At 42.8% G+C, this 25894-nt stretch overlaps 1 protein-coding gene across 1 annotated transcript; it reads right to left on the reverse strand.

Moving 5' to 3' along the window:
• Positions 1-944: 944 nt before the first annotated feature.
• LOC103364907 (mitogen-activated protein kinase kinase kinase kinase 3-like) lies at positions 945-25164 on the reverse strand. Its single transcript, XM_008292198.1, has 16 exons — positions 24936-25164; positions 12457-12514; positions 11820-11910; positions 11346-11410; positions 11144-11199; positions 10614-10661; positions 10030-10072; positions 9815-9887; positions 9199-9330; positions 8719-8781; positions 8517-8598; positions 7009-7125; positions 4623-4701; positions 4433-4491; positions 1816-1922; positions 945-1008 (listed from the first exon to the last, which is right to left on the reverse strand). Exons 1-16 carry the CDS (start codon positions 25032-25034, stop codon positions 945-947), a joined length of 1236 nt encoding a protein of 411 aa, XP_008290420.1. The 5' UTR covers positions 25035-25164.
• Positions 25165-25894: the final 730 nt, after the last annotated feature.

Genomic DNA, 25894 nt, shown 5'->3' on the forward strand with positions numbered 1-25894 from the left:
ATCGTCGATCTAAATCACATTTTCTAACTCTTATTCCAACACACACAAGCTCACCATTATTCCTAACACCTAGCACACCTCCATGTAGGAGCAGTGCAGCATAACCAGCTGCTGAGGCCTGGCCTGGGGCGGTAACACATGAGCCATTTACTCCCCCCAACAAGATCTCCCCAAGAGATCTGAGGTGTCTTTCCGAATCGACAACATGCTTCTCTGACCTTTACGACAATCAATGCATTAAGTCTGACTTCAGAACTTCTGCTTTCCTTCCGCTCAATACATGACATGACATAACGGCAGCAACATGCGTTTCCCAATTTACATATTATTTCTTGAAACGATCTGAACTCAAACTTTTTGTCAACTAACTTCATACGTCTTTGCACCCCCAAAACTTATTCCAAAAATACATTAACTCCAAGCTCAAAACAAAACCCTTTCTGTCACTTTTGAAGCATTTTGAAACAGGATTTTTCCACAAGACTTTACCAACCTGTACATTGCATAACCCAGTGAAGCCTCGTCGCTTTTCAAAGCAAAGGAAGGTAATCTTTCTAATGCTGTCATCGAATAATTAGCTACAAGTTGAGGGGACAACCATTGCTAGATATGAGCATATTTAATTAGCATGAGAACTGCGCTCATAAACAGACAGTTTTGGAAGTCAAACTGGTGAAGGTGCGACTCTCCGTTTGTTTTTCCAGGCGGCTCGGTCTTAACTACATGTCTCAGCCTACACAAAGGCACAAGCCCCCAGGAGGGGAACAGGTGAGGTGAAAGCTGAATGCGGCGGAGTGTGTTTAATTACCACACCTGTCTTTTAACAAAATACCCACTCGCTCAAGCGAAACGCCCAGAAATGCGCACACACACACACANGACGGGGTGGAAGTGTCCAGAACACACAGGCAGTACTTGGCTGCTGATGCTAGTTTAGTTAGCGCTCACACTTCTGTTCTATTATTTCTGTAGGCAGTGACCGATGTGGACAAAATCCTGGTGTGATATCTGTACATAAAACCACAATGTGAACGCAGCGTTGTGTCAGAAACATTTCCAGAGACGATGGCATAAAGCATGCAAGAGGACAGTGAAAATGAAAAAAAATAAAGAGATGAACACTGCAGAGACACTCCCACATACGAACAAGGCCTCATGTGAGAGGTTAGAAAAAGAGAGACACACATTCTGTAGAGAGAGATGTCAGACATATGGCCAGCAAACATCACACACAATACAGCAAACACTGAAAGGTGGAGTGTGTGTGTCTGTAAATCTGGATGTGAGTGCTGTTCTGAGTAGGAATGTCTTTAAAATCCTCGCCGATCTGAACTGAATCTGACCCTCGACCTTCCTCTGTTTGTTTGTTTGCGTGTGAATGTGTATGCATATATGAAAACAACAACATCACTAAAGACTCTTATCACCATGACGACTACAACACCAGTTAGTGAGCAAAAAAAAAAAAGAAAAAAAAGCCAGAGCTGGAAAACGAAGAAGAAGAAAAAAAATGAACAGCGACAGATGGACGGACCAGAATAGATGCATCAACACTGTGAAAATTAACAAAAAATACATGTCGGAAGTCGAGCAGCCAAAACAGAATCTGAAAAAAACAGAACGAGTAACAGAGACGACGGCGAGGGCTGGGAAGGCAAGAGAGCCAGAGGAGGGACGAGAAGGGCTCGTCCTGCAGAGACAGATACATGGCGAGCAAGAGGAAGAGGAGGCATGAGGCTAGAAATGAAGACAGATTGGAAATAAAAAAATGAAAAAACAAAAAAAAAGGCCAATATAGGTGGACAGAGAGAGAAAGAGGTTGAAGACAGAGAGAGAGAGAGAGACAGAAGGAGTACTACCAGATTAGATCTCGCGGTATAGTAGAGCTCCTCAACACAGTCCAGATAGGGCTCAGAATCACACTGGTCAGCAAGACAGAGCGAGAGAGACCTTAGTTAATACATTAACCTGGACTGATGGAGGGAACAGGGAGGAATGGAGACATGGAGGCGAGAGAGAGAACGAGAGAGACAGAGGAGGACGATGGGTGAAAAATGGATTAAAGCCAAAAATAGGTTTTTAGAAGATCATGGATCAGCAAGACAGAGGCGGAGGGTACGGGGGTATTAATCTCGAGAGAAGAGGGGATGGATGGGAGCAGATGGGGGTTAAAAATCAGCAAAAAAACTCAAGAGGAGAGGCATTAACAAATTGCATTAATATATCATATAAAAATACAAAATGAATAGCTCATGTGTGATGGCAGCTGGATTCTCAGTGGTGTTTCTTTGAATTAAAACCACTTATTACCTTAATTAGTGTCATTATGGTTGATTTTTGGCCAGACTAGGAAATAAATACCTCAAAAAGGCCATCGTATGCAGCTGCTCGTCTTTTTAAAGTTGCGTTATTAATATAAAATGTGGTTTATTGATTTGAAAATGCTACAAATAGCAGCACAGTCCCGTATGGATCAACCTCTGAGAGCTAAAAGCCAAAGAGAACACATGCTGTTACGTCTTTAAGAAGAGAAATCGAAGGACGTCGGGATGATTGCTGATGGACGCTACAAAGACCTACACTGGTGATTATGTTTGATGATCTAAATGGATAAAGAGACGGAGGGCAGAAGAAGGATTTCATTTGATCTTGGGGTGAATTTCAATTTAAAGAGAGGGGGTGTGTTAAAAGGGAAAGTGCAGAGGAAGGCAAAAAAGTGAGGGAGGACTAACAACACATTGTGATGGTGCCTGAACCCTGCGCCATCCCCATCCGTCCACTAGCAACTTTCATCTGACAATAGCACAATCAGCTTTAGTGTCTAACATAAAAAGTCAGTGTACCAAGCAAGCATGGCTCAACCAAGACGCATTTTAAAAGCTAGAGTTGAGTTTTTGAAGAAAACCGAACAACAAAGCTAAAATCTGGCCAACATAATCAAACAATGTTCGCGCTAGCAAGAAGTAGGGATCCATTGTCTGCAGTTCTAAATCTATCTAATCTGTCGAAGATCGTAGCGAGTGCATCCAGGGGGATACGTGATCACTGATGCTTATATACAAGGAGACACTATGGCTATACAGCTAATGTGTCACGGCTGCCTTTTGGCTGTCAGGCAGTGACTATGGCATATACAGGTATGATGCTGTTATGTTTTCATGCAAATGCATCCATACAGCCTCCGTTTATTGTTCAAAAGGCCCAGGTCTGGGTCACGAGGCAAGAGGCAAAATCGCTCAGGTGTAACTCTACACCAGGGATCTCCAACTCCGGTCCTCGTGAGCTACTGTCCTGCAGGTTTTGGATGTTTCCATAATGCAATAGATCATTAATGGATCATTAAGAGACTTGTGTAGAACTTGACAACAAGCTGCTGGAGATCCATTAATGTGAGTCAGGTGTGTTCCAGAAGGGAAACATCTAAAACGTGCAGGACAGTAGCTCAAGAGGACCAGAGTTGGAGATCCCTGCTCTATAGAGACACACTAAAGGAAATATAGGCAAGTCTTGCCACTCAGAAGCTAACTTGGCAACACCATCAGGCAGGTATTTTTGGGCTAATGAGACAAGACATCTATCTAAATGAAGGAGTCGAGAGCCATAAGTGAAGTTTTAATGGTCACCATGACATAAAGAGTATGTACAGATACAACTCTCAAAAATCACAAAAAAACGCTTCAAAAGTTTGGCGACTTTGGCCCAAAATAAGGTTTAAAAAGCATGTTCTTCCGGAAGTTATACCTCTACTACACATGCGCACGGTTTCATGACTGTATGAGTCAATGCAAAGACACGATAAAGCAGACGACGGGGTTTCTGGGGCGACGGATGGAACATCTGTAACTGCCATCTTTGGCATTATGGAATTCTCCCATAAATTCCTATTCAGGATTCTTTAAGTCTCTCCAATATTTCGACTCTGGCCTCAGACCTTCAGCATTTACAGAAGGACAAGGAAGTACTCTAGACCATTTGGGACACATAATCTCACCAGCATGCATTTAGGTGGTACCAGAGTCTCCTCCAGTAGGATATGGCCAGAATTCCTACACTGATTTAACCTCACCTCTGATCTAAAAAACCAAGTGGAAAAGCAATCAGACGGTTTCTATAAAACCTGCATTTACAATATTCTTTCTGTCACTGGTGTTCTTCTATTATTGAACCAAGTCTGCCTAATTTTGAGCAAACTAGTCACACAAGATGCTTCCTAACGTTCGACGACTGACAGGGATGGGGATCGAAATACTCTAAAAGCTACTAAATATTCAAACACTTCAAAGTGAACTGTGTGGATGGGCTTCATGTTCGGTTCGACACAGATTGAAAAGGACTGATTGGGTAAGGATCAGCCATGCTGGTATTGGTGAAATGACAATCACACAAATCTCATTCGCACACATGTAAACAAACGCGACGTCTAATGACTCACCGGTTCATGATGGGGTTCTGTCTCCTTCCTCAGTGGAGGATCAAACTTCACCTGACCAACTGAGAGGGATAAAGAAAGAGACAGACAGACAGGAAAACAGGGAACATATGAGTTGGGGAGATATATATATATATATATAGAGTCAGACTTTCCAAACCTGAATGTATTTGTCTGTGTTGTGGGGACTCACAGTTAATCTCAGACAGTGTCTTTCCTTCTCTGGTGCTCCTGCTGGTGGAGCGGATGCGATGGGGAACAGAGACCGGAGACTATCAGGAAAGAGAAGGAGACGCACACAGTCAAAAAAAAAAGCTGTTCAAAGATTACACACAGCGTCGTGGTCGACACAGGACCCGAGAAGATTACAATAGGTTTAAAAAAAACCATAATCCCTCTGCTATTTCCTGTGGGTGGGATTTGATGACACAGCAAAACAGGCAGCCGCGCACTGCAACGACACGACCAAAACATAACAACAGAGCCGGAGGAAAACACAAAACCTTCCCTGGCAACGACGTCGACGCTTCGATCTGCGTGTCGCCTCACCGAGACCCCTGTAAGCTCCTGATACTCCTGGTGGAGTCTGTGAGTGTTTTCCAGTACCTCAGACACATGTTTTGTTTAATTATAGGTGACATTTATGGTAAAACCCACAACCTCAAAACACAATCCACTGACCTGCTCCCAAGTCAACCGCTAAACATGATGCTGGCTCTTTGTCATCCAGCTTATTTACTGTTTCATGCTACTTTGCAAATTAAACCGCGGCAGTTTGTACAGTGATGCTTTATTTCCAAAGATTTAAAACTGACTTCATGCCTCAAGCATTCGATCTTAAGATCATAGAAAAGTTTAAAAAAACACAGCAACCTCAAACCATGCTCGTAAAGCGCTGGAAAAGACAAACCAAATGCGTCCATCAAAGCCACATTCGTAGCTTAGACCTACTGATAAATCTGTCAATGCAAAAAAAAACACCTCCAATGCCATTCTTGTAACACACATCCTGAAGTTAGTAACTGCAAAGGCAAAGGTAGATGAAGATGGCTTCCGTGAGTGCAAATGTACGCAGCATTTCCAAACCACCAAACGGAGAAACAATCCCCAGAACTATATTAAACCGTCTGGACTGCTTGATGGGATTACACGTGTCATTGATTTCCAATAGCTTCCTGAACTGCAGAATCGAGGTTTTCATTTTCAAAGTCAAAACCGCCGCTTGTGTGAATAAGAAACGAGCTATAATGGCGACACTGTGGGTTCGCAAATGCATTAGACCTGGATGTGGTTTGGGATGCGATATTCTCGGGCGCGTGACATTGTGATGCCCTGGAAGCCATCTTTATAAACCCAGACGTTCATTTCTTTATCGTCCCAGCTGGCTGCCGCAGAACTGGAATGAATTGAGATGAGATTAGGTGATATTACTCACTGATCTGCTTCGGTTTGGCTATTGTGGCTGCCAAATAATCTCGCTGATGTTGTCATGGAAGCAAGCGATATCGCTTTTGTGTGTCGCTGAAGCTGTGATGTACATTTAAACTACATAGAAACCATAAAAACAATTGTCAAATCAATAAATTCAACAAGTATCTTCTTTATTATGCCCAAACTTTAAGCATCTCGTCTAGTTCGCGGGCATAAAGTCCTATAAAATTGTGGTATAAATCAAAACCTATACTGTGTTGTGAAGACGTTCAACTAGTTTAAGAGCAATATATTCGTTTCTGTCCCTCTTCTGTAAGTTTTCATCCACTTTATGACTTCTAACCTTTAAGGACACGTCACTGAAGTGGTACAAAACTGGTTGATTCTGTCATTTTTAACAGAGAAAACTGAGGATATAAAATCAGCTGAGGTGCAAAACAAAAGCACGAACGTTACACATGCTCACTGGCATGTCAAACTAATTATGCAACAGCCCTGGTAATCCGTCAACTGCCTGAATGTCACATGCCGATGCCAACTTCCATGACAACGCCAGCAGACGCTGAATTGAAAGGAAATCTATTCATTCAGTTCTGTCGTCCTCCTCCGAGCGAAAAAACAACTGGCACAACGGTTTGTGTTAGAATGACATCACTGCAGACACACTGCAGCCGACGCTGGTACCTTCCTACGGGCCGCAAAACGGGGTGCGCGTCGAGCGCCGGGGCTTATGGGTAGGAAATGACCCCTGTACTTAAACTGAGGAGGAGGAGGAGATAGAGAACGGAGGGAGGGAGACAAGAGGACAAGAGAAAACAAGGAAAGGAGACAGAAAGAGAGGAGAAAGGCGGAGAGAGAAAGGAGAAGTGCTACAAGGAGGAAAAGAAGAGGAAACCGAACCTCAAGAAAAGTGAAATGAGAAACAAATAGGAGAAGGGAGGCGACAGAGGAAACGGAGGGAGGAGAAAGAAGGAGAAGGGGAAAGACAAAGAGCAGAAAGATGAGTCACATGTGCCGAGGAAAGGAAGGACCGAGTGGAATGGTGGTTAGATAGAGAAGGGATTTAACGGAAGAGGAGACAGAGAGACGCGATTTAGGGGGGGAAGAAAAGATCCTGCGAAACACCTCCTGAGAAGGTCAGTGGTTACCTCAGGCTCGGGGTCGTCGTCGTCGAAGTCGTTGTAGGTGCTGTGGTCGGGGTTGTTGGCTTTGTCCAGCAGCTCGATGGCCAGCGTCCTGCTCAGAGGCTGCGACACAAACGGGTGCTGGAAGACAGAAAAGAGAGAAAGAGGGAGTCGATTAGAGTGTTAAAAAAACACATTAATAACCTGAACTTTTAACGGTTGTAATGGTGAAGTGGGGAAAGCATCAGAGGTATGTTGAGCCTTAAGTCAGAGTTGTTAATGTCATGCTCTCTGTAAACCTGCTAGGTCACCATGGTAACACATGCTGCACAGCTAACCTGGTCCAAAGATGGTTATGTTCAGAATTTTATAATTAATTTGGCTCTAAGAAGTGTCTCCCTTTAAACAAGACATTTCCTAAGAATTTTCTCTCAGCGGTATAGATTCTCAGCTGAGGGAATGTGTTATATCCGCAAACCTGGTGAGCAGTACATTAGTGATCGACACCGAACAAAGCCGTACAATTACAGTTTCACACACTGTATGCATAAAGGTGTTTTTACGTTTGGTCTTAATTAGCTGCCAAGTCCATTTAGCACTGCTGGTAATAGAACACAGACTGGAAAACTGATCAGTCTGTTGGTATTTATCACAGAGAATAATCAGTCAGTAACAATATTTTAATTTGATTTGGCCAATAATTAAAGTGATGTTATTCATTATGGGACTGTGTCTGACCTAAATACATTTCATGTTTACATATATAAATTTTAAGAGCTCTAAAGTGCAGCTGCCATGTTAGAAATAGACGTTTGCACTGACTGATAAGATAAATATATCAACACAAGATTGAATGCTTTCTACCAGCATTGCATGATTTGCAAGAGCAGCACTTTTAACTGCTATTTTTTATAAATTTTACAGCTTTCCATGATGACGACCTGTTCCTCTGACCAAAGCAGGCGGCTCACGATTGGTACATTTTGTGCAGCAGAGGAGTCACGTGACGTGTCATGTGAACGCACAAAGTCTGAAGCAGGAAGAAAGCAGATAACCAGCGTTGTGAAACCCATTATCTTTGACTGAGATTAATTGATGACTAATTGTTTCAGCACTAGTGCCAATAACAGGTAGTGATTAAGTATGTCTACATTTATAGCCTGTCTTCCATTGTTTCGCTGCAGCTAATGTATAATAACTTTTTCCCACCTGAAGCACACACTTATATCTGCCCCAGTCACCTGATAGCTTTACTATTTTTATGAGACGTCTCATGGAATGAAAGAAAAAAAAAAAAAGGAGTCATTCAGATAAGATGCAGCAGCTCATCAGAGTGGAATATAAAAGGGAATCCACTTATTAGACAAGAACTGTAAGATGTGCGAGACAAGGTTACAGAGCGATGTGCCACCAGATGTACGGAGGGAATCTAATCTGGCTTGTATCCATTACATAACAAAATACTTGAGATGTGTAACTTTATCCAACTTGTTTATTTCAAAGAATTGTAAATATGTTGTTTACTAGCTCACCTGCAGCAGCTTCTCAGCGGTGGGCCTCTTCTTTGGGTTCTTGGTCAGGGCTAGTTTGACAAAATGGTGGAAGTTATTTGTCCTGTTTGTCCAGCAGAGAGAGAAGAAGACACAGAGAGCAAGACAAAAAGGTTAATATTGTGGGTCTGTAACAAGAGAGCATTGATCAAAGTGGGAAATCGTGAACGAGGTGGCGTCCTACCACTTGAGTTTATCTTTCAATTTAGGAGGCTGGAAATTACTCTTGGTCATTAGGAAGAGAGCCCTGCGAGGAAAAAAAAAACACAGAAAACGAATAAACTTCAAGTCTTAACGGTTATAAATGTTTTGTTTTATACAGTTTATATTGAAATTTCCTCACACCAAAGCACTGCTGCAGTCTAATCAGCACGTATCATCTCTGAAAAAGCTGTATTTAAATGAGGAAACTGCCGTTTTTCTTACTTGCACACATAAATATTAACATTATTGATCGATCAAACGGTGGATCGATTGAACGGATACCTTTGAGACATCGACCATTAGTGCCATACGGGCGTCTCTGCTCCCATCACCATGCATGTCACTGATTCGATTTTCATTCTAACGTCGTTTCACATCGACTGCGCGTCTACTCTGCTGTCATTGCACCATCCCCAACCGTGTACTCTGGCATCTAACAACACCTGAAGCACTCCCCTACCTCATCGGGTGCAGGTCAAACATGGGCGGCTGCAGCTCAGCCAGCTCTATTGCAGTTATGCCCACAGCCCAGATATCGCACAGCTGGTTGTAGCCGCCTTTCCTCTCCACAGCTGCTACCTCTGGAGCCATCCTATGGAGAAAGAAAGCGACAGATGGTGAAAGAAAGAAAGAGAGGAGACAGAAGGAGGGCATGGAGGAAAACAAGGGAAGGATGATAGTAAAATGTGTGCCCTTTTTTTAAATACTCGGTACTAAAGTAGGTTAATTAAACAGCTACGCACAAGAACAGAATTTAAACTGTCTGCAGTATTTCCCAGCAGCAGCGCAGAGGGTTCCCACCGTGACCCTGATATGCAACTCTGACTTCTCTGTGACCCACAAATACTATTCATTCCTGGTTTTAGTTAGGTTGTGCCATGAGGTGAATCGTCTGGTTCTCCTATGTCTCAAGTGAAAACTTTCTGGAATATTTCACTTGCATGACACATCAGACATCAGCAAATTTACTGGATTCCCACATTTTCCCTCTAGAAGGATTTTATACCTTTGCTCAATCTGCATGCGTATCCATACGCAGCATCAAGAGAGCTGACGGAGAAAAACAAACAACTCACCAGTAAGGAGTTCCAATAAATGACTTCCTCTTGGCGAGGGTTGCTGTGATCTGGGCTGATACACCAAAGTCAGCTGAGGAGAGAAAACAGAAGGAGAACAGAAGAGAGAGAGAGCGAGAGCAGCAAAGAAAGAAACCAAGTCAGCAAATGAGGCCATTCAGATGCAGTCTTCTGAAGCAGAAGCTAATTGCGGAGGCTTTGCGTGTTCCTCTCACCTAGTTTGACATAGCCGTTGTCTGTCAGGAGGATGTTGGCTCCCTGCCGGAGACAAAAAAACATGCCGCGCATCAGCATCCGACACAAGAAATTACACTTCAGGTCGAGTCAAATTAACTTGAGAAGCGAATTCGGAGACGCGGGTTTATTGCAAAGCGGGTTCTCGCTGATCAATCTAAGCCGCCGTTGAGAATCGATGATCATTTTCAGCGTCATAAACACCAGCAGCTGTGTCTCCACGACAACACGGGGATCAATTTTCATTTTCGACATCACTGAACATACAGGCTTGTACTTTGGGTTGATTAAATCGCTGCTTTATCCACAGAATGCAAATGCACGATTACAATATTTCATTGATTTTCACATTTCACACTTAATAATTAGTGTGTTTTAACCTCAGACTGTTCGGCATCGATTAAGGAACTTTTTGAGGTTGTTGAGGATTAGACTAGGCTGTAAAGAGGTTCATAATATTTTGTCTACAACCAACAGCAAGCAGCATACACCACATTGAACGATGCTTTATTAATTTATAAGCTTCCCCGACATGCATGTTCTGCACACTGCTGTCTGCACTTACCTTAATGTCTCTGTGCATTTTGCCTTTGTTGTGTAGGTAGTATAAACCCTGTGAACAGAATCACACAGCAAACAGAAAACAATTGTTATCAGAAGTAAAATTCAAGTTTTTACTGTAAACGTTTCCTCATTAAACGAAAATCTAACTTCAGGGAGACAGGCTCGACTCGACTGACTCCCATGTACAGAGTCAACATTTTACAGCGCTTCCTCTTTGGAACGCAGCCCATCTTATTGAGACTGTCATCGATATGCTGCAGTTTCAAGGTGGAAACGCTCAGCCGTGGCCTCGACTGCTTATTTCACTCATTAAACGTCTTCCAGAACATAAAAACATACACCATATGGACATGCTGAAAGGGTAAAAATGTGATTACCACCAGAGGGGATCTTTAAAACCCTGAGTCAATTAACCGTTTGTGATTTTGGTATAATCAGTTCCAGTTGATCAAAGAATCAATCTCCCAAATATGCCTCTTTGTTTCATCAACAATATGCCAATACTGTCAATAAACACACTGCATACGTTACCTGCAGGGTCTCCCGTGACATGTAGGCGATCTGTGACTCCGACAAAGGCCCGGTTACTGGAGGAGTGACACGAGGAACAAAGACAGAAACACAAAGACGGAAAAGAGACGGACATCAAAGGGGGGAAAACAAAAAGAACCGATCAGTTAAGATCACAGTGCGGCCGAGCGTCTGTGTGCGTTTGGGTGCACGTCGTTCTTACCGTGATAGATGTCCTGCAGAGACCCTCCTCCACAGTACTCCATACTGATCCATAACTTATCTCTCCTGCACACACAACAACACAGTGCATCTTAATGCACGAGCTTTCATCTGTCTTTTATCGTCTCAGTGCCGCCAGATTATGCATTTTTCTCTCTCAGACACATACAGTATAAAGCAATAAACAATTCTTATTAATTGAAGTAAGCAGTCCAAAAAGTAGCTGAAATTTTACATATGAAAATCCTTTATTAACACAGGAATAATCAAAGCCAACCAATACTGACTTCCTTCCATTAGCATAGATTTTTTATTTTCTTCTCTTTTAAACGACCGATTTTATCGTTTTGGATCCACTGCAGCACTTTTCCTTCAATAAAATTACATGCTTTATTATCAACAGCTTGCACGTTAATAGCAAACATCAGCAAATATCGCACATCTGACACACACACACACACGCTCTCTCTCTTACCGGAGATAACTGCCAAAATAGGCGACGATATTGGAGTGTTTACAGTCCTTCATCATTATGATCTCCTGCTGGACCACGGCAAAGTCCTCACCTAGAGCCAACACATGCACACACCCACATTAATAAGAAGCTGATCGTTTTGTGTCCGTGCTGATGCTGTTGTTGTGCCAAACAAAGCGAGAGGAGAATTGGGTTTGTTCATCGTTTCGTGTACGTGTCAGTGTGTGCGTGTTTTGTGGGCGAAAGGCTAAGAGCGGCGTAATTGAAACAAGCAGCACAAACAGATGGAAAGCAGCAGCGGAGTGGGCCGCGCTTAAGTTTGAGTTCATCGCTTTAAGACCTAAACTGTTCGGCAATTAACAGCGTCATGACACGTTCCCACACTTGGTCTGTAACTTGTCAAGTAAGTTTCCTTTCTTAATAAAAGCAACGGCGGATGGAAACCAGCAAAAAAGGAATGAAAGGAAGAAAACGGGAAAGAGGTGAGAGTCGGTGAATGGAACAGAGTCCAATGAAGGACAAAAGCAATCATGTGTAGAAGACTTCTGGTAGGAAAAAGGGGAAGATTAGAGGATAACAGACAAAGTGGAATAAAAAAGGGAGATAAGGGAATAAAAGGAGTGATGAGCGAACTCACCCGGTTCCAGTTTGATGACTTTGATAGCAGCCAGCTCTCCTGTGTTTACGTTACGAGCCTAAAGGAGCGAAAGAAGGACAGTAAGTCATCGGAGGCTTTGAAACACACGGCGAACATTCAGCAATGTTGTTTATGTGACATCAAGACAGAGCAGAGAGAAACTACGCTTGTTCTCATCCAGATACAAAACACAAGCCTGCAAAAAGTCAGGAGAAGCCTATCATTCAGTAACACTGCCTCGCAGATGTAGAAATGGCTTTTACAAACATTTTATTGAAGCTGTAACGATTAATCAATTAATTGCAAACTATTAAATGACTCACCAACTTTTTTGACAATCAATTCATCAATATGAGCAACTTTTTCAAGAAAATAATTCCAAATTCTCTGAATCCAGCTTCTTAAACTTGACTTTTTTTGCTCCTCTATGACGAGAAAGTGAAAATATTCGGGTTGTGTACAAAATAAGACATTTGAGGTTATTATCTCGGGCTTTGACAAACACTGATGGACATTTTTTTTATCATTTTATAGACGTAAAAACTAATCGAATGAATGAGAAATTAACTAACGGATTATTACTAGCTGTAGTCCTTATTAAAACATGACACCTCACTCATTTCACTGGTGCAGAGGCCTCCATCAAAAGAAGAAGAGGAGGGAGAACAAACACGGGGAGGTCCGGCAGAAAAAGGTGAACCTGACTCAGCACTGCAATGCAACACCATAGCGGCAACACGGTGACTTCATAGGTCAGACACATGCGAGCATAAAACACATTCCTGCATTCCTTCTTAAGTATTCACAATTAAGGAAGACGTGATTGCAGAGGTAAGTTGCAAAAATCTGCGTTGCCAACTGATTATGTCGGCTTCTAATAAGCCTCAAAAATCTATTATTCGAGCTAATCTGGGTCATGTTTCGTCCTCCCACGGATACCTGAGGCAACACCCTCATCAACCCAACCCATCGCAATAAAGGTCACACCGCTATGATGGCGACACGACGGTTACACGCAGGGATGACGGCAGAGTTAAAGACATTTCAAAACGGCTGAATCCAGAAAACAATTATGCAATTCTTCATCACGTGCTGCAAGGATAATTTGCATTTTTGAGAATATCAGGCACTGATGCAACTTAAATATCCAACACACTGCTTGCACACATGACTTCACATCACCATAAAATCCAAACCGAGACGAGGAAGTGGTGGGTGACTGAGGAATGTATGGACTTCATCAGGAGATTGAGACAGTTTTTGCTTTATTCCTGAAAAGTTTCTCAGACAGCAGTTGGGGGGGATTTGTGGGATACAGAGGCTGATTTTCTATAAATAGCAAACCGTGTTTACATTTAGCTGCAGTGCTGGTGGGGCGGGGAGAGGAATTATATATGAAACATACATGAATAAAAGATGGCCTTTCAGAGGAGACATGAATTGCTTGCTTCACTCAGGCCAAGAATGTGCAAGCGTGACCGCCTGTGACATTGCAGAAGTACGAGCGAGTGCGAGGCCGAGCGAGACAGAGAAGTTCGCCGACTTTCAACATGAGAGACAAAAAGGACGTCCATACCGTGAACAGACAGAAAGTATTTCCTGATTCTACGGTTTCATTATTTCCAGTCTTGATAAAAAAGAAAGAAAGATGTAAACACCCACATCCACCCTGATTCTGGCTGCCGCCTCACAGGCGTATTTATCCAACACTGGAGGGGAAAAACCCGACATTTTACATTCCGGTTTGGTCACTTTGCTGGGAAGCGGTGGTCACAGATTGGAGGGTAAACTTTCTGTTTCATAAGCTTCCGGTGTTGGAGTCATTCCCAATTTGATATGGGCACTCCAGGAACTACATCCCTTTATAAAGAGTGTCAAAATGACAATATTTCACGTCAAATTTCATATTTTCTGTCTCTTTCATGTGCTGGAAAGACTGCCTAGTCAGCATGAGCAGTGACAGCCCCTATGGCTTTAAGAAAAAAAGTGTACATTGGAGCGCTGCCCACACAAGTGCACTGCAGACACACAACAACGATGAGGAGACAAAATAAAACTCAAGGATAACCACAGAAAAAAAACAACCTCCCTGTCGCATATGAAAAAGTGAATTTTTCATTTTGTCTAACCAGAGGACAAACGGCAGCTTCCTCAGCCGAAGTGCAAAATCAAGTGAGGAAGAAGAAGAAGAGGCAGAGGAGTCGACGGAGGCGAACCCACACCAAAACAAAGTGGTGGGAGGGCGGGAAGGACAAAGAGATGCAAAGAGAAAAGAAGGAGACAGAAGCAGAGTGGAGGCCAGAGACAGAGCGTCTTCAGTCAGCAGACAGACCAGAGATGACTCATATCGCTCAGCGCCGCCGTTAGTGGCAACAACACTCGGTCTGACGGGCTGAAGCCACCGGCTCAAGGTTTGATAATCGCTCCCAAAACGAAGGCAGAGAAAAGTCCTCGACCACAATCGTTAGGCAGATGGTCCGTGCTAATTGGAAACAAATCTACTCCAACCGGTGTGAAAACGCTTGGTCCGGTTCTTACATGACGCATGGACGATCTATTTCTCAGCGTAATAATGAAACTGCAGCAACTCAGAAGTGCAAACAATCCCTCCCTGGCATTCCAGAAAAATCCACTCAGCGATGGCTCAGACTGAATGAATTATCTGGTAAATCCCAATTAAAACAATGAAGCTGTTTCATATTTAAAGGTCGGAAAAATCCACTTATTTTTAATTTAATCCAGGTGAGCTCTCCAAACCTAACAGCTAAAATGTCAACCAAAAGCTGATGATGCCGAGTACGCGCTGACGAATAGAACTTACTTTACTCTTAAGTTTCAGTATCAACACTAAAATAATATGTTTTTGGATTGTGTTTTTTTTCCAGTTAAAAAAAAGGAAGCCACAGTTGTGCAGAAACTTAAAACTGATAAAAACAAATATGACTTAAATAAAAAGAAAACTGTTCTGATATTCCTGTTGTGACAGATAACAATCATAATGGCATTGATAATAACATTTGTATAAGAATAGTTCATCTTGACACCATAACTTCCCCGCTTCTGAAATAAAGAACACATTTAATGTATATTCAGTAGTGACTTAACAGGTTAGTTTTTAATATGTAGACTAACATCAGACTTTTTCTACTTTGCTATGAAGAGGAAATCAGCCAGAGGTGCAAACAGGAAGAAACTGTACGTCACTAATTGTTCAATTGTTAATAAAATGTGTCACCAATGCTGCTGAATTTCAAAGATTTAAAAGAACTGAACACGCAATAATCTTTATCCCTCATGTTTAGCGGCTTACATATGGAGCTGCAACGATGAAGGAACTGGTTGTCGACTATGAAATCAATTGCAAAACTATCTTTATAATAAATAAACTGACTTGAGTGTTTAAGAAAACTTCCCAGCTTCTTATGTTGAACTGTTTTCTTGACTTTTCTACCAAAGAAGGTGAATATATTTTGGGTTATGGACGAAACAAGACATTTGAGGACTTCATCTCCAACAACTAATCGATTAATTGGGAAAAACAAAACTGCCAGATGACTTGACAATGAAAACAGTCATTAGCTTATGTAACAGAGTTTTAAGCTCTGAGGTTGAATACTTTTTGCCAACTTCTTCTCCCCCAAAGCATGCATGTACACAGGTTTGTCTCTGGTTTTGTATTAAAGATCTACATATTTTGTAAGACGGTTGCTAATTATTTGGACTTTTGGTTGAACTGGGAGTTTCCGACCAATCCCAGAGCTCCAGCTGTGAGTCATAAGAAAAACTAGCTTTTAGTTCAGGAACCAAGAGGTGCCCCAAATTCATGCAAGTTGCAAATAGCACAGAGAAGTGGAATAATGTGGAGAAACCTGGCTGGCGTCCATCATTAGAGGCTCTATTAGGACGTGTACGTGTGCTTGTGTGTGTCATAAACTCAGCATATGGCCGGCTCAGTGGAGGATCAGTGGGGCATTTCATTTCACTCTCCTCTCCCTCGCAATTAATGTGCCTTCACTTTAGCTCCGACAGAACACGCTTGTACCATTCACAGTTAATCCTGTGTGATGGTAGTCTTGAGGGGTTAACTCCTGAGGAGGCGACGCCGATGGTTTAACTTACACGAGGTCAGGGGTCGTATCGGGGCAGCGGTGGTCCTCTGAGCTGCACAGAGTCACCTCGGGTCCCAGGTTCATGTTCAAGGCTTCACAAACCTGCTCTCTGCCTATTTACAAGTGAATGGAATCAGCTGGGGAATATAGTTTAGATACCAAATGAGCTGACAAATAGTCTTATATGCAATTTCAGTAAATGTGAAGTAAAAGTGGCAAACATTCCTGCCACCTCTTCTCCTCTCACGTGTCAGATGTTATTTACAAAAAGCTGCTGGCTGAAACTTCTCACACTCACTTATCATCTTATCGTCGATCTAAATCACATTTTCTAACTCTTATTCCAACACACACAAGCTCACCATTATTCCTAACACCTAGCACACCTCCATGTAGGAGCAGTCCAGCATAACCAGCTGCTGAAGCCTGGCCTGGGGCGGTAACACATGAGCCATTTACTCCCCCCAACAAGATCTCCCCAAGAGATCTGAGGTGTCTTTCCGAATCGACAACATGCTTCTCTGACCTTTACGACAATCAATGCATTAAGTCTGACTTCAGAACTTCTGCTTTCCTTCCGCTCAATACATGACATGACATAACGGCAGCAACATGCGTTTCCCAATTTACATATTATTTCTTGAAACGATCTGAACTCAAACTTTTTGTCAACTAACTTCGAAAGTCTTTGCATCCCCAAAACTTATTCCAAAAATACATTAACTCCAAGCTCAAAACAAAACCCTTTCTGTCACTTTTGAAGCATTTTGAAACAGGATTTTTCCACAAGACTTTACCAACCTGTACATTGCATAACCCAGTGAAGCCTCGTCGCTTTTCAAAGCAAATGAAGGTAACCTTTCTAATGCTGTCATCTGATAATTAGCTACAAGTTGAGGGGACAACCATTGCTAGATATGAGCATATTTAATTAGCATGAGAACTGCGCTCATAAACAGACAGTTTTGGAAGTCAAACTGGTGAAGGTGCGACTCTCCGTTTGTTTTTCCAGGCGGCTCGGTCTTAACTACATGTCTCAGCCTACACAAAGGCACAAGCCCCCAGGAGGGGAACAGGTGAGGTGAAAGCTGAATGCGGCGGAGTGTGTTTAATTACCACACCTGTCTTTTAACAAAATACCCACTCGCTCAAGCGAAACGCCCAGAAATGCGCACACACACACACACACACACACACAAACAGAAAGATCCAGAGCCTCTCAGGACTGCTTCAAATTAGAAACTTTTCCTTTCAAGCATTCAAAGCCTTCCTCCATATTAATCCACCCAGAGGAGTCATTTAATCCAGCATCTAAAATCGAATTCCCTTCCTCCTACAGTGAGTGATGGACTCGGCCAACAACAATATAACGGCGTTTGCTTCCAATGCGACTCTGAAAGGAAAACAGTGGAATTAAATAACGCTGCAAATGAGTTAACCGACTGAAATTAGCGAGGCACAACATTTAACTGAATCGCTCTGCTGGTTTTGAATTGCTTGAGAACATTCTTGAAACTGGAGTAGTGTTTTCAAATTAAAAAAATTAACACTTGATGTTTGATTGGACGTATATGGCCGATGCTCCTTTTGCAAAAGTGGCGTTAGGATTTCGTGTCGGCCCGTGAAGCCCCATACCACACACTTCACACACTGCTGCTACACCGACCCGCCCAAACTGTATGCATGAATATGAACGTATAGACAGTCCGTGCATGTAGCTGCAGCTTTAGAGGAGTCAGGAAAACTACAATCCTCTTACATTACAAGCAACATATTAATCCAGATAAACAGACAAACTTTCCTGCCACCCTTGCTTGTTCTCGCAACGATTCTTAAGACGTATTTGGCTGGAATCAAACAAATGTTGAGCCCGAGGCAGGTTCGAGCACCCCCAGCTCCATCACATGAGCACGCAATCTCAAAATAGGATTTGACACTTCTGCTACAACGGTGCCAAGATTTACTGAACCAGTTCAGCAGCAGAGTTGTGCTCCGGCAGAGGTACGATCGCCAAGGTGCTCGGAAACACTGGGGCTGCTGCAGTCAAGCAAAGAAAATCTCAACTAATCGATCGGTCACGGGGGGAGAAACAAATCTGCATGTTATCTGAAGATTAACTAAAATGTGCGCTGAGAGCACTCTACCTGCTAGCCTTGGTAGGCAAACTGACGTATATGTCAACACAAAAGCATAATAAATCATTTCAACCTAATTATTTGAAAGATTTCCAAACTAAATCAATTCCTGATCCCAGCATAACAACTGTTGAGGAATATAAGACGGACAAGTTCAGACAGGTCTACTGTTTTTTAGATGATCTGTCATGTGGGTTGTGATGTAATATACAAACTGCTGCTGGCAAAGTTGTTTTGTTTTTTTTAATGTGTTTTCACAAAGATCCAGCTTCACTCATTTAGTTTGTTCCCAAGTCGGAGTAATGTTCAATAAATGTTCTAGAAGTCAGACAACCGAGAAAACGCAGGATGTTTTCCAAACGCTTTTATACCTGTTAATGTCACATTGCTCAACCAAAGTTATGATCAGATAACAGCATATAAATCAATCAGTTGAGCAGTCAGTCTGGAGACTACAGCCCTACTCCAAACAACATTCAAGTTAAGATCATTTGCTTTGGTACCAGACGACACAGATATATCCCCAGCCAAAAAGATGTATTTGTATATGCATTATCTTCTTCTTCTTTAGTCTTTATTTCGAACGAACGAACGATTAAAATAGATGAAACAAATGGAAAAGAAAAAGAAAATATAAAAAGCCAATTTCAATATAATACACATTTGACTCGTTCGAAAAGGGATAGGAAGAAGCCTCGGCTTGTCAAGTCCTACCCCCATTCTTCACCATTAACAAATGCAAAATCCAAAACAATAAACTTAAACAGGCAATACAAAAAAACAAAAAACCCTACTCCAATCAAGCTATCTATCATAACTGTAAAGGGTGCTTCAGGATGGCTCTGAAAAAAGACTCAAAAACTTCAGTCCAGTGCATACAACAACATATAACAGCCAACCACAATGAATTAATAACTATGTAATTAAAGTGTAATAACACGGTGCTTTGTGTTACTGACTACTAACACATGAAGAAGTCCTCATTAACAAGTGACTGTACCTGTCTGTAAACATGCTTTTAATACTAACTTAATTGCTGCTGGATTAAAACAACAATGACTCCAGATTTCACTGGTGACTGACAGCAGCAGCTCCTCCACTTCAAAACCTGCTGAGTGGAGGTTTTCGGGTTTGTTTGTGGGTGGGGGGGACGGCCCGCAGACGTCCTCACCTGTCACACCACTGTTTTCCTTTGTGTTGAACCGCCCCGCAGAGAGGCGTCACACCGGCCACCGTCTTGCACCGTAGACCGCGCAAAACAATGGCTTATCCTCGGCAGACGTTTTATTAGTCATTAAGCGTTTAATACAAGGAGCAGAAGAAGCTGCTGGGTTTTGTGTTGACCTTTATCAACGCGGTTTAGCCACACTATTAATAACTGGGCACACCCTGACTCAAGATACTGCCAACCTCACTGGCCCGGGCATTTGTTTACATAGTTAAAAGGCTTCGCGCAGGAGATTGATATGCCAATTCTGATAATGCACGACTTCATATTAGACTCTTATAGCTTCTATAAGACTGAAGATATCACTTCTGCACTTCCTTATTAAAGTGTAATGACTCAACTTATGCATTAAAATTAAAACCAAAAGTACATCTACACTCAACATCTCCAATCACAAACTCATTTCCTTATTTATAGCCCTTAAAACGTAGTATTCTTTAGCAGCATTAACACAGAAACCCAGCCTAACACGATGCTGCCTGAATGCACAGTCACTGTGCTATTTTTACTGGTACATCTGGTTTTGTCCCCTGCCACCACACTGTGTCATTAACTACTGTGTAACTATGCGAGTTATCAATACGCCACTGCACCAGTGGCACACAGACAAATTCCTGCACAGCACACGGATCGCACTTGGAGAGCAGAAACCCCAAGTGCCAAGATGGGGACTAAATATCCGATCTGCCGCCAGAGAGGATTTCTGGAGCCTTTGCTTTGCTTTGGAGCTTTTTGTGTACACGCAGACTAAGGTTTTGTATATCCACCTCAGTGAGCAAACAACTGGAGGAACAGTGACAAAAACAGGATGGTTGTGGGCCAGCAGCTTTAATTGTGACTCTACGGCCATCTGCGTGTGTGTGTGTGTGTGTCTATGCATGCGATGATACAATCACCTTATTTTGTGTGTGTGTGTTGCACTGCAGCTCTTTGCTCCACCGTCTTCCTTGTGAAACAATAGGACAAACACACAACCGCATACACGGAGGAAGTGAGGATTCCTGCATTCCTGGACCACGGCTGCCCAGCTGTGCCACACACACACCGAGGTCTGGCCAAAAGGAAATCATTACCGTCCCCACGTTTGTGACTGCTAAGGACATTAGCCGTTATGTACATTAGGAGGGAGTGAATAGACATCCACTTAGCGTTGCTTCGACTGTGGACGCCACGCTTACTTTTATGGCGGGACATGCGGCATCAAAGTCAAACCCAGGATAATCCACGCTTGTTCAATCTGGAATAGGTTACGCATTTAAAGAAAGCTTGAAAAGGCACATTGTTTTACCATGTTAGTTCGATTAATGTTGCACAAAACTGGGATATTCAGCTCCTAAACTGACCAAAAAAACAGTTTAAAATATGGATGGTGAACAGGCACAGGAGCATTGCTTTGCCCCTGACTTGAAGTCCAAAAATACCCAGACGGCTGGCATGTTTCTAAAGCACACGCTGCTCCTGAAATTGATTAACTGATCTCTATCCCCAACGAAGGCCGACGCCTCCCTCTGCTTCGTCAATCTGAAGCCACAAGCTCCGTCACCGCAAGAAAACAAGCGAATCTACAGCAACGCAAGTCATCTTGTTTACTGGAAAATACTCGTACAGTGAAGGCATCTGGAGCATGTTTCTGTGGGTTTAGGGCAACATATTTATCTGGTGCTTGCATTTATTGAATCTGTTTCGAAGCAGTCGCAAATGACAAAGTGGGGCCGTGAAAGAAAAGCGTTGTCGCTTCTCCACTCTGCCCGCATGAGGTGGCAAATCAATACAAATGGTATCTTTAACATCAGAGGGAGAAAACCAGGCTCATCGATGTCAAATATGGGTTCTGTTTAGCTCGTCTTTGGTTTTAAAGCACCACAGAGCGGTCCGACTGGTAAACACAAGCATGCCGTGTGCAGCCTATTGGCATCATGTTACTGGGATTCTGTAGGTGGAAACTGAATTAAACTGTTGCTTTCCAGACGCATTTCAAGGCACAGAAGGTGAGAAAACAGGATGATGTTGGGTTTAAAAAAAATCACTAACGCTGTCCCCTCTAATACAGAGGAAGCAGGGTGGCTTTCCTCCAGTATCGACACGTGGATAATGATTTGTGTTCGGGACAGTAAATCACGTGTCAAGTTGCCGTTATTTACACCGCGCTGTGCAAAGGAGGAGTCAACGTGCTCCGCTGGTATAGACAAGTATTTCAGGAATCTTATCTTGTCTTAATACTCGTGGTAAATATGTAGATGACATTAATAATCAATGACATTAATAATCAAAAGGAATAACTTCATTATTCACACTGATAAGCTGCCCAGCCCTCAGTGTTGCATTGTCCTTCTTAACTAAACAGCCTCGGGGTTATCTGTAATAATGCAACCTGCCTCACCTTGCCTTTAGGGGCGACTCAAGAATTTCATTAGTCTGAGTTGAAATGGAGAGTTGTTTTACTCCCAGGACTGTTATCGGGGTCCTGAGGGAAATATCGGAATCCTCGGCATGAATTTTGGCATGAAACGACCCAGTTTATTGACATTACCTATCAGCATGTAGCACTGGCAGCTTAAAAAGTACCAGTTCCTCCCAGAGATACCCCTACAAGAACACTCTTTTCAGGATCAAACTTGTGATCTTGCGGTCAGACGGCCGGTTTCACCGTCAGCCAATCCCACCCCCTCTCCTCCTCCTCCTTGGGTTTCTAATAGACACAGACAGGGAGGCATGGCTACAAACAGAGGAGAAAACAAGCTAGCAGAGTTCATGCTTTGTTTCCTGCTCAAACATTCCTATCCAAGCCACACTTTTTCACACAGTGGTAGAACCAAATATAGGCATCGATGAGGTTTACCAAGAGCCACGGTGCTTAGAAGCACATCCTTTAATCCAGAGGTTTCAGGTCTGAGCGCTGTCCTGCAGCAAACCCCTGCTGTTAATGTGAACTGGAGCATCAGCCACGCTGTAATTTCACAGATTTTACACTAAATCAGCCTTATCCATGGATAAATACGATATCAGCAACTAATTACAAATGTGTTTTATCTCTCTTTTCATGTTTATGTTGAAATGCAGAATGTTTTTCTCAATTACAAACGTTTTTAAACGGTACACTCGTGCACGTTAATCAGCTGTTCACTGTTTGTGACAGGTTTGGCAATCGAGTCGGCTCCGAGCGCCCGGCCTGCCGAACACATTCTGTCAGACCTATCTGTCTGCAACAAGGCAAGATACTGAACTTAAATTAGAAACAAGATAAGCTGCAGCCGGGAGGGATGCAATATGGAAAACACACAACCAAAAAAAGAAAGAAATAACGACATATACCGGGTTACTTTTGACATGAACGGCAGCTACGAGTCCAAAAAGACTGAAAATGCTTCACATCTCTGCTCTTTAGGATTCCTGTAATTGCCACAAAGAGCCTGGAGGTTAACCAAACATCATCTAGCCTTATTAAAGTGTTTAATGAATCTCCAGTGGGCCAGAAGCCTCTCCCTTACACAGCAGCTAAATTAAATTCCACAACAGAGCAGCTGCTACACAAACAGCTACAGAACTACCAGCGTGGATGCTTAACTAAATACTGTAGGGGGCTGTTGGGCAATTCAACCAGGTATGTCTCTGAAGTCATCAAGAATGAAAAATACTCTAATTTTACTGTGCATTTGTATTTTTTTGTTTGTCTGTGGTGCTCAGCTGTAGATTTACAGCCACCTCATCCTGCATGGTGCCATTTGTTTTTATGTTCTGCAGCAATACTTCACACTTTTCTGCCATACTATAAATTTTGCATGGCTGCGTTCCTGCATTGCATTTTACGAAATCGTGCCATATGATTATAATTGCAGTTGTTCAGCGTTGCATATAATCAACATTATGACACCCGATGCGTCTGTAATGGGCTGCCATTCAGGAACTGCCTCCCAGTCCGGATCCCAGGCTGTCTGCTCCCAGCGCTGGGCCTTGGCAAAGTGTGGGATCAAAGAGAGCGGCTCTAACGCGACCTATATCACATACAGGCATAGAAATGTGCACCCCGGTTCTTTAATAGCTGTGGCTAGTCATCAGAGGTGTTAAAAGGTGAAGACTAGCAGCACAATGCGCTGATATTCACGTTGTTGTTGTAGCTCGCTTTAGCCCGAGTGCTTCTCCAGGCAGGCAGCTGTCAGTCTCTGTCTGGGCTAAACGGAGGCACTTTTTATTCAAATCCGACTAATAATTCCGCCATAATACGATTAATTGCGATACTAGTGGGCTGTCTGTGTTTCCCGTACAGGTAGCAAAGCCCTGCTTGTTGACATTTTGTCGCTGTGTTTCCCCCACGAAGCAGCTAAACGCCTGGTTAGCTTGGCGATGCTATCCGGTTGAACCGCGTTCGTTGTCGGACAGCTAGCCGCCAGGCGTCTATTATCGGACACGTCTCAGGCAACCTCAAACGGTAAACCGCAGCTTTTTTAGCATAATGTTCAGACGAGGAACGCGGCTCACTGCGTGTAAACAATCACGTCCCCCTGGGATTCGCATGTTATTTGTAAGACAACAAAGTAAATGGGATTTCTACTCGACAAAATCAAATTTAACGTAAGCGCCCCGACAAAACGGTTTACAGTCACTGTTGACGATTATGATTATTTACGGTTTCTCATCAAACGGGCACTGAAGCAATTAAAAGCCATTTCCATAAGGCAAACCCGGATGTCCACAGTGTCGGTAAATAGTCGAGGAGAAAGGCCAAAACAATAACAGTCACAAGCCATCAGTGTAGTGCAGTCGCGGCGGTGTGTCCGATAATGGAACCACACACATGAGCAGCAGATTAAATACTGCACCAGTAAACATCAAAACGGAGCCCTGCAGCAAACTGTATATCAGAAATGTTTTGATGACCACTACATGTTATGTAATACTGTTACGACACCACTGAAAGAACGAAAAAACTCAATAAATTAGTTTGTGGCGTCTAACGACTCCGTGTCCGAAAATGGAACCATGTCGCTGCTTCCCTCACTGCAGTTTTACCTTGTACACATCCCCATATGTGCCGCTTCCTATCCTCTGGATCAGCTCGAAATCCTCCTGCGGATTCCGCCGGGACAGGTCGACACTGGAGTTCATCATTTCCACGGCCGATTACGGCGCCGGTAGCGCACGTTTGACGAACCCCGACGACGTTAGAAAACAGATATTTTAAGAAAAACATACGGCGTCAGAAAATCCCAGCCCGAATCCACTGTAGCTCCAACATGGCTTCCACTGCGCAATGAGCATGCGCAATGGACATCATGGCGTACCCTCTCCATGGTGTCTGACGAGGGAGATGGAGCTGTTGGATTTAGGAGCTGTATTTAAGAATGGATTCAACAGATACGTGTTCTAATTTAAGCTGAAAAATAAAAACAGTTGTCATTTTGTTTATGCGTGCAATTAAAAGTAAAAACACAAGAGAAAATCACAGCTAATTATAACCCAAACATAAATGTCACTATTGGATCTATACAGTGAAAATGAAGCCATGTTTTCTAATCTGCACGGGCAGTGAAAAGCAGAAAGTTTGCAGCTATGGAATACTAAGCTCTGCGTGGCCTTGTCTAGCCCCTCACTGTAAAACTGGGCTAAGTAGGGCTGAACAGTAGCAGATGGCATCATTGTGAGTCAATGGGGTCCCTGTTGCGGGCAGAACAAAGGTCCCACCACTGAAAACTTTTTATTTGCGTCAACAAAAGATCAAATCCAATAATTTATCAATCCCAATCACGAGTGTTTTCTGTGCAGTCGAAGCTTTTCTTCCCACAGACTATCGTTCAGATTAAAATGACATCAGGAGGTTTTTGTTTTTTATTTTAATCTCTAACCCTAAACCAACGTATATATTGTATATTAATGTTCATATTTCATTCCAGAAACACTGATTTCTGCCTCATTGCACTGTCATCCACCTTTCTCATGTATATAAAGCATCACCCCCTTGTATGTATTAG

Source organism: Stegastes partitus, unplaced genomic scaffold (assembly GCF_000690725.1).
Source record: "Stegastes partitus isolate 25-593 unplaced genomic scaffold, Stegastes_partitus-1.0.2 Scaffold792, whole genome shotgun sequence".
Lineage (NCBI taxonomy): Eukaryota > Metazoa > Chordata > Actinopteri > Pomacentridae > Stegastes > Stegastes partitus.

What these genes read in the sequence shown, in the direction of transcription:
- LOC103364907 (XM_008292198.1), bottom strand. Translation starts at nt 25,034, where the DNA reads ATGATGAACTCCAGTGTCGACCTGTCCCGGCGGAATCCGCAGGAGGAT. An exon ending in TGTCACGGGAGACCCTGCAG is followed by an intron (nt 10,662 to 11,143) that starts GTAACGTATGCA and finishes TTCTGTTCACAG; the next exon opens with GGTTTATACTACCTACACAA. An exon ending in TTTGACCTGCACCCGATGAG is followed by an intron (nt 8,782 to 9,198) that starts GTAGGGGAGTGC and finishes TTTTCCTCGCAG; the next exon opens with GGCTCTCTTCCTAATGACCA.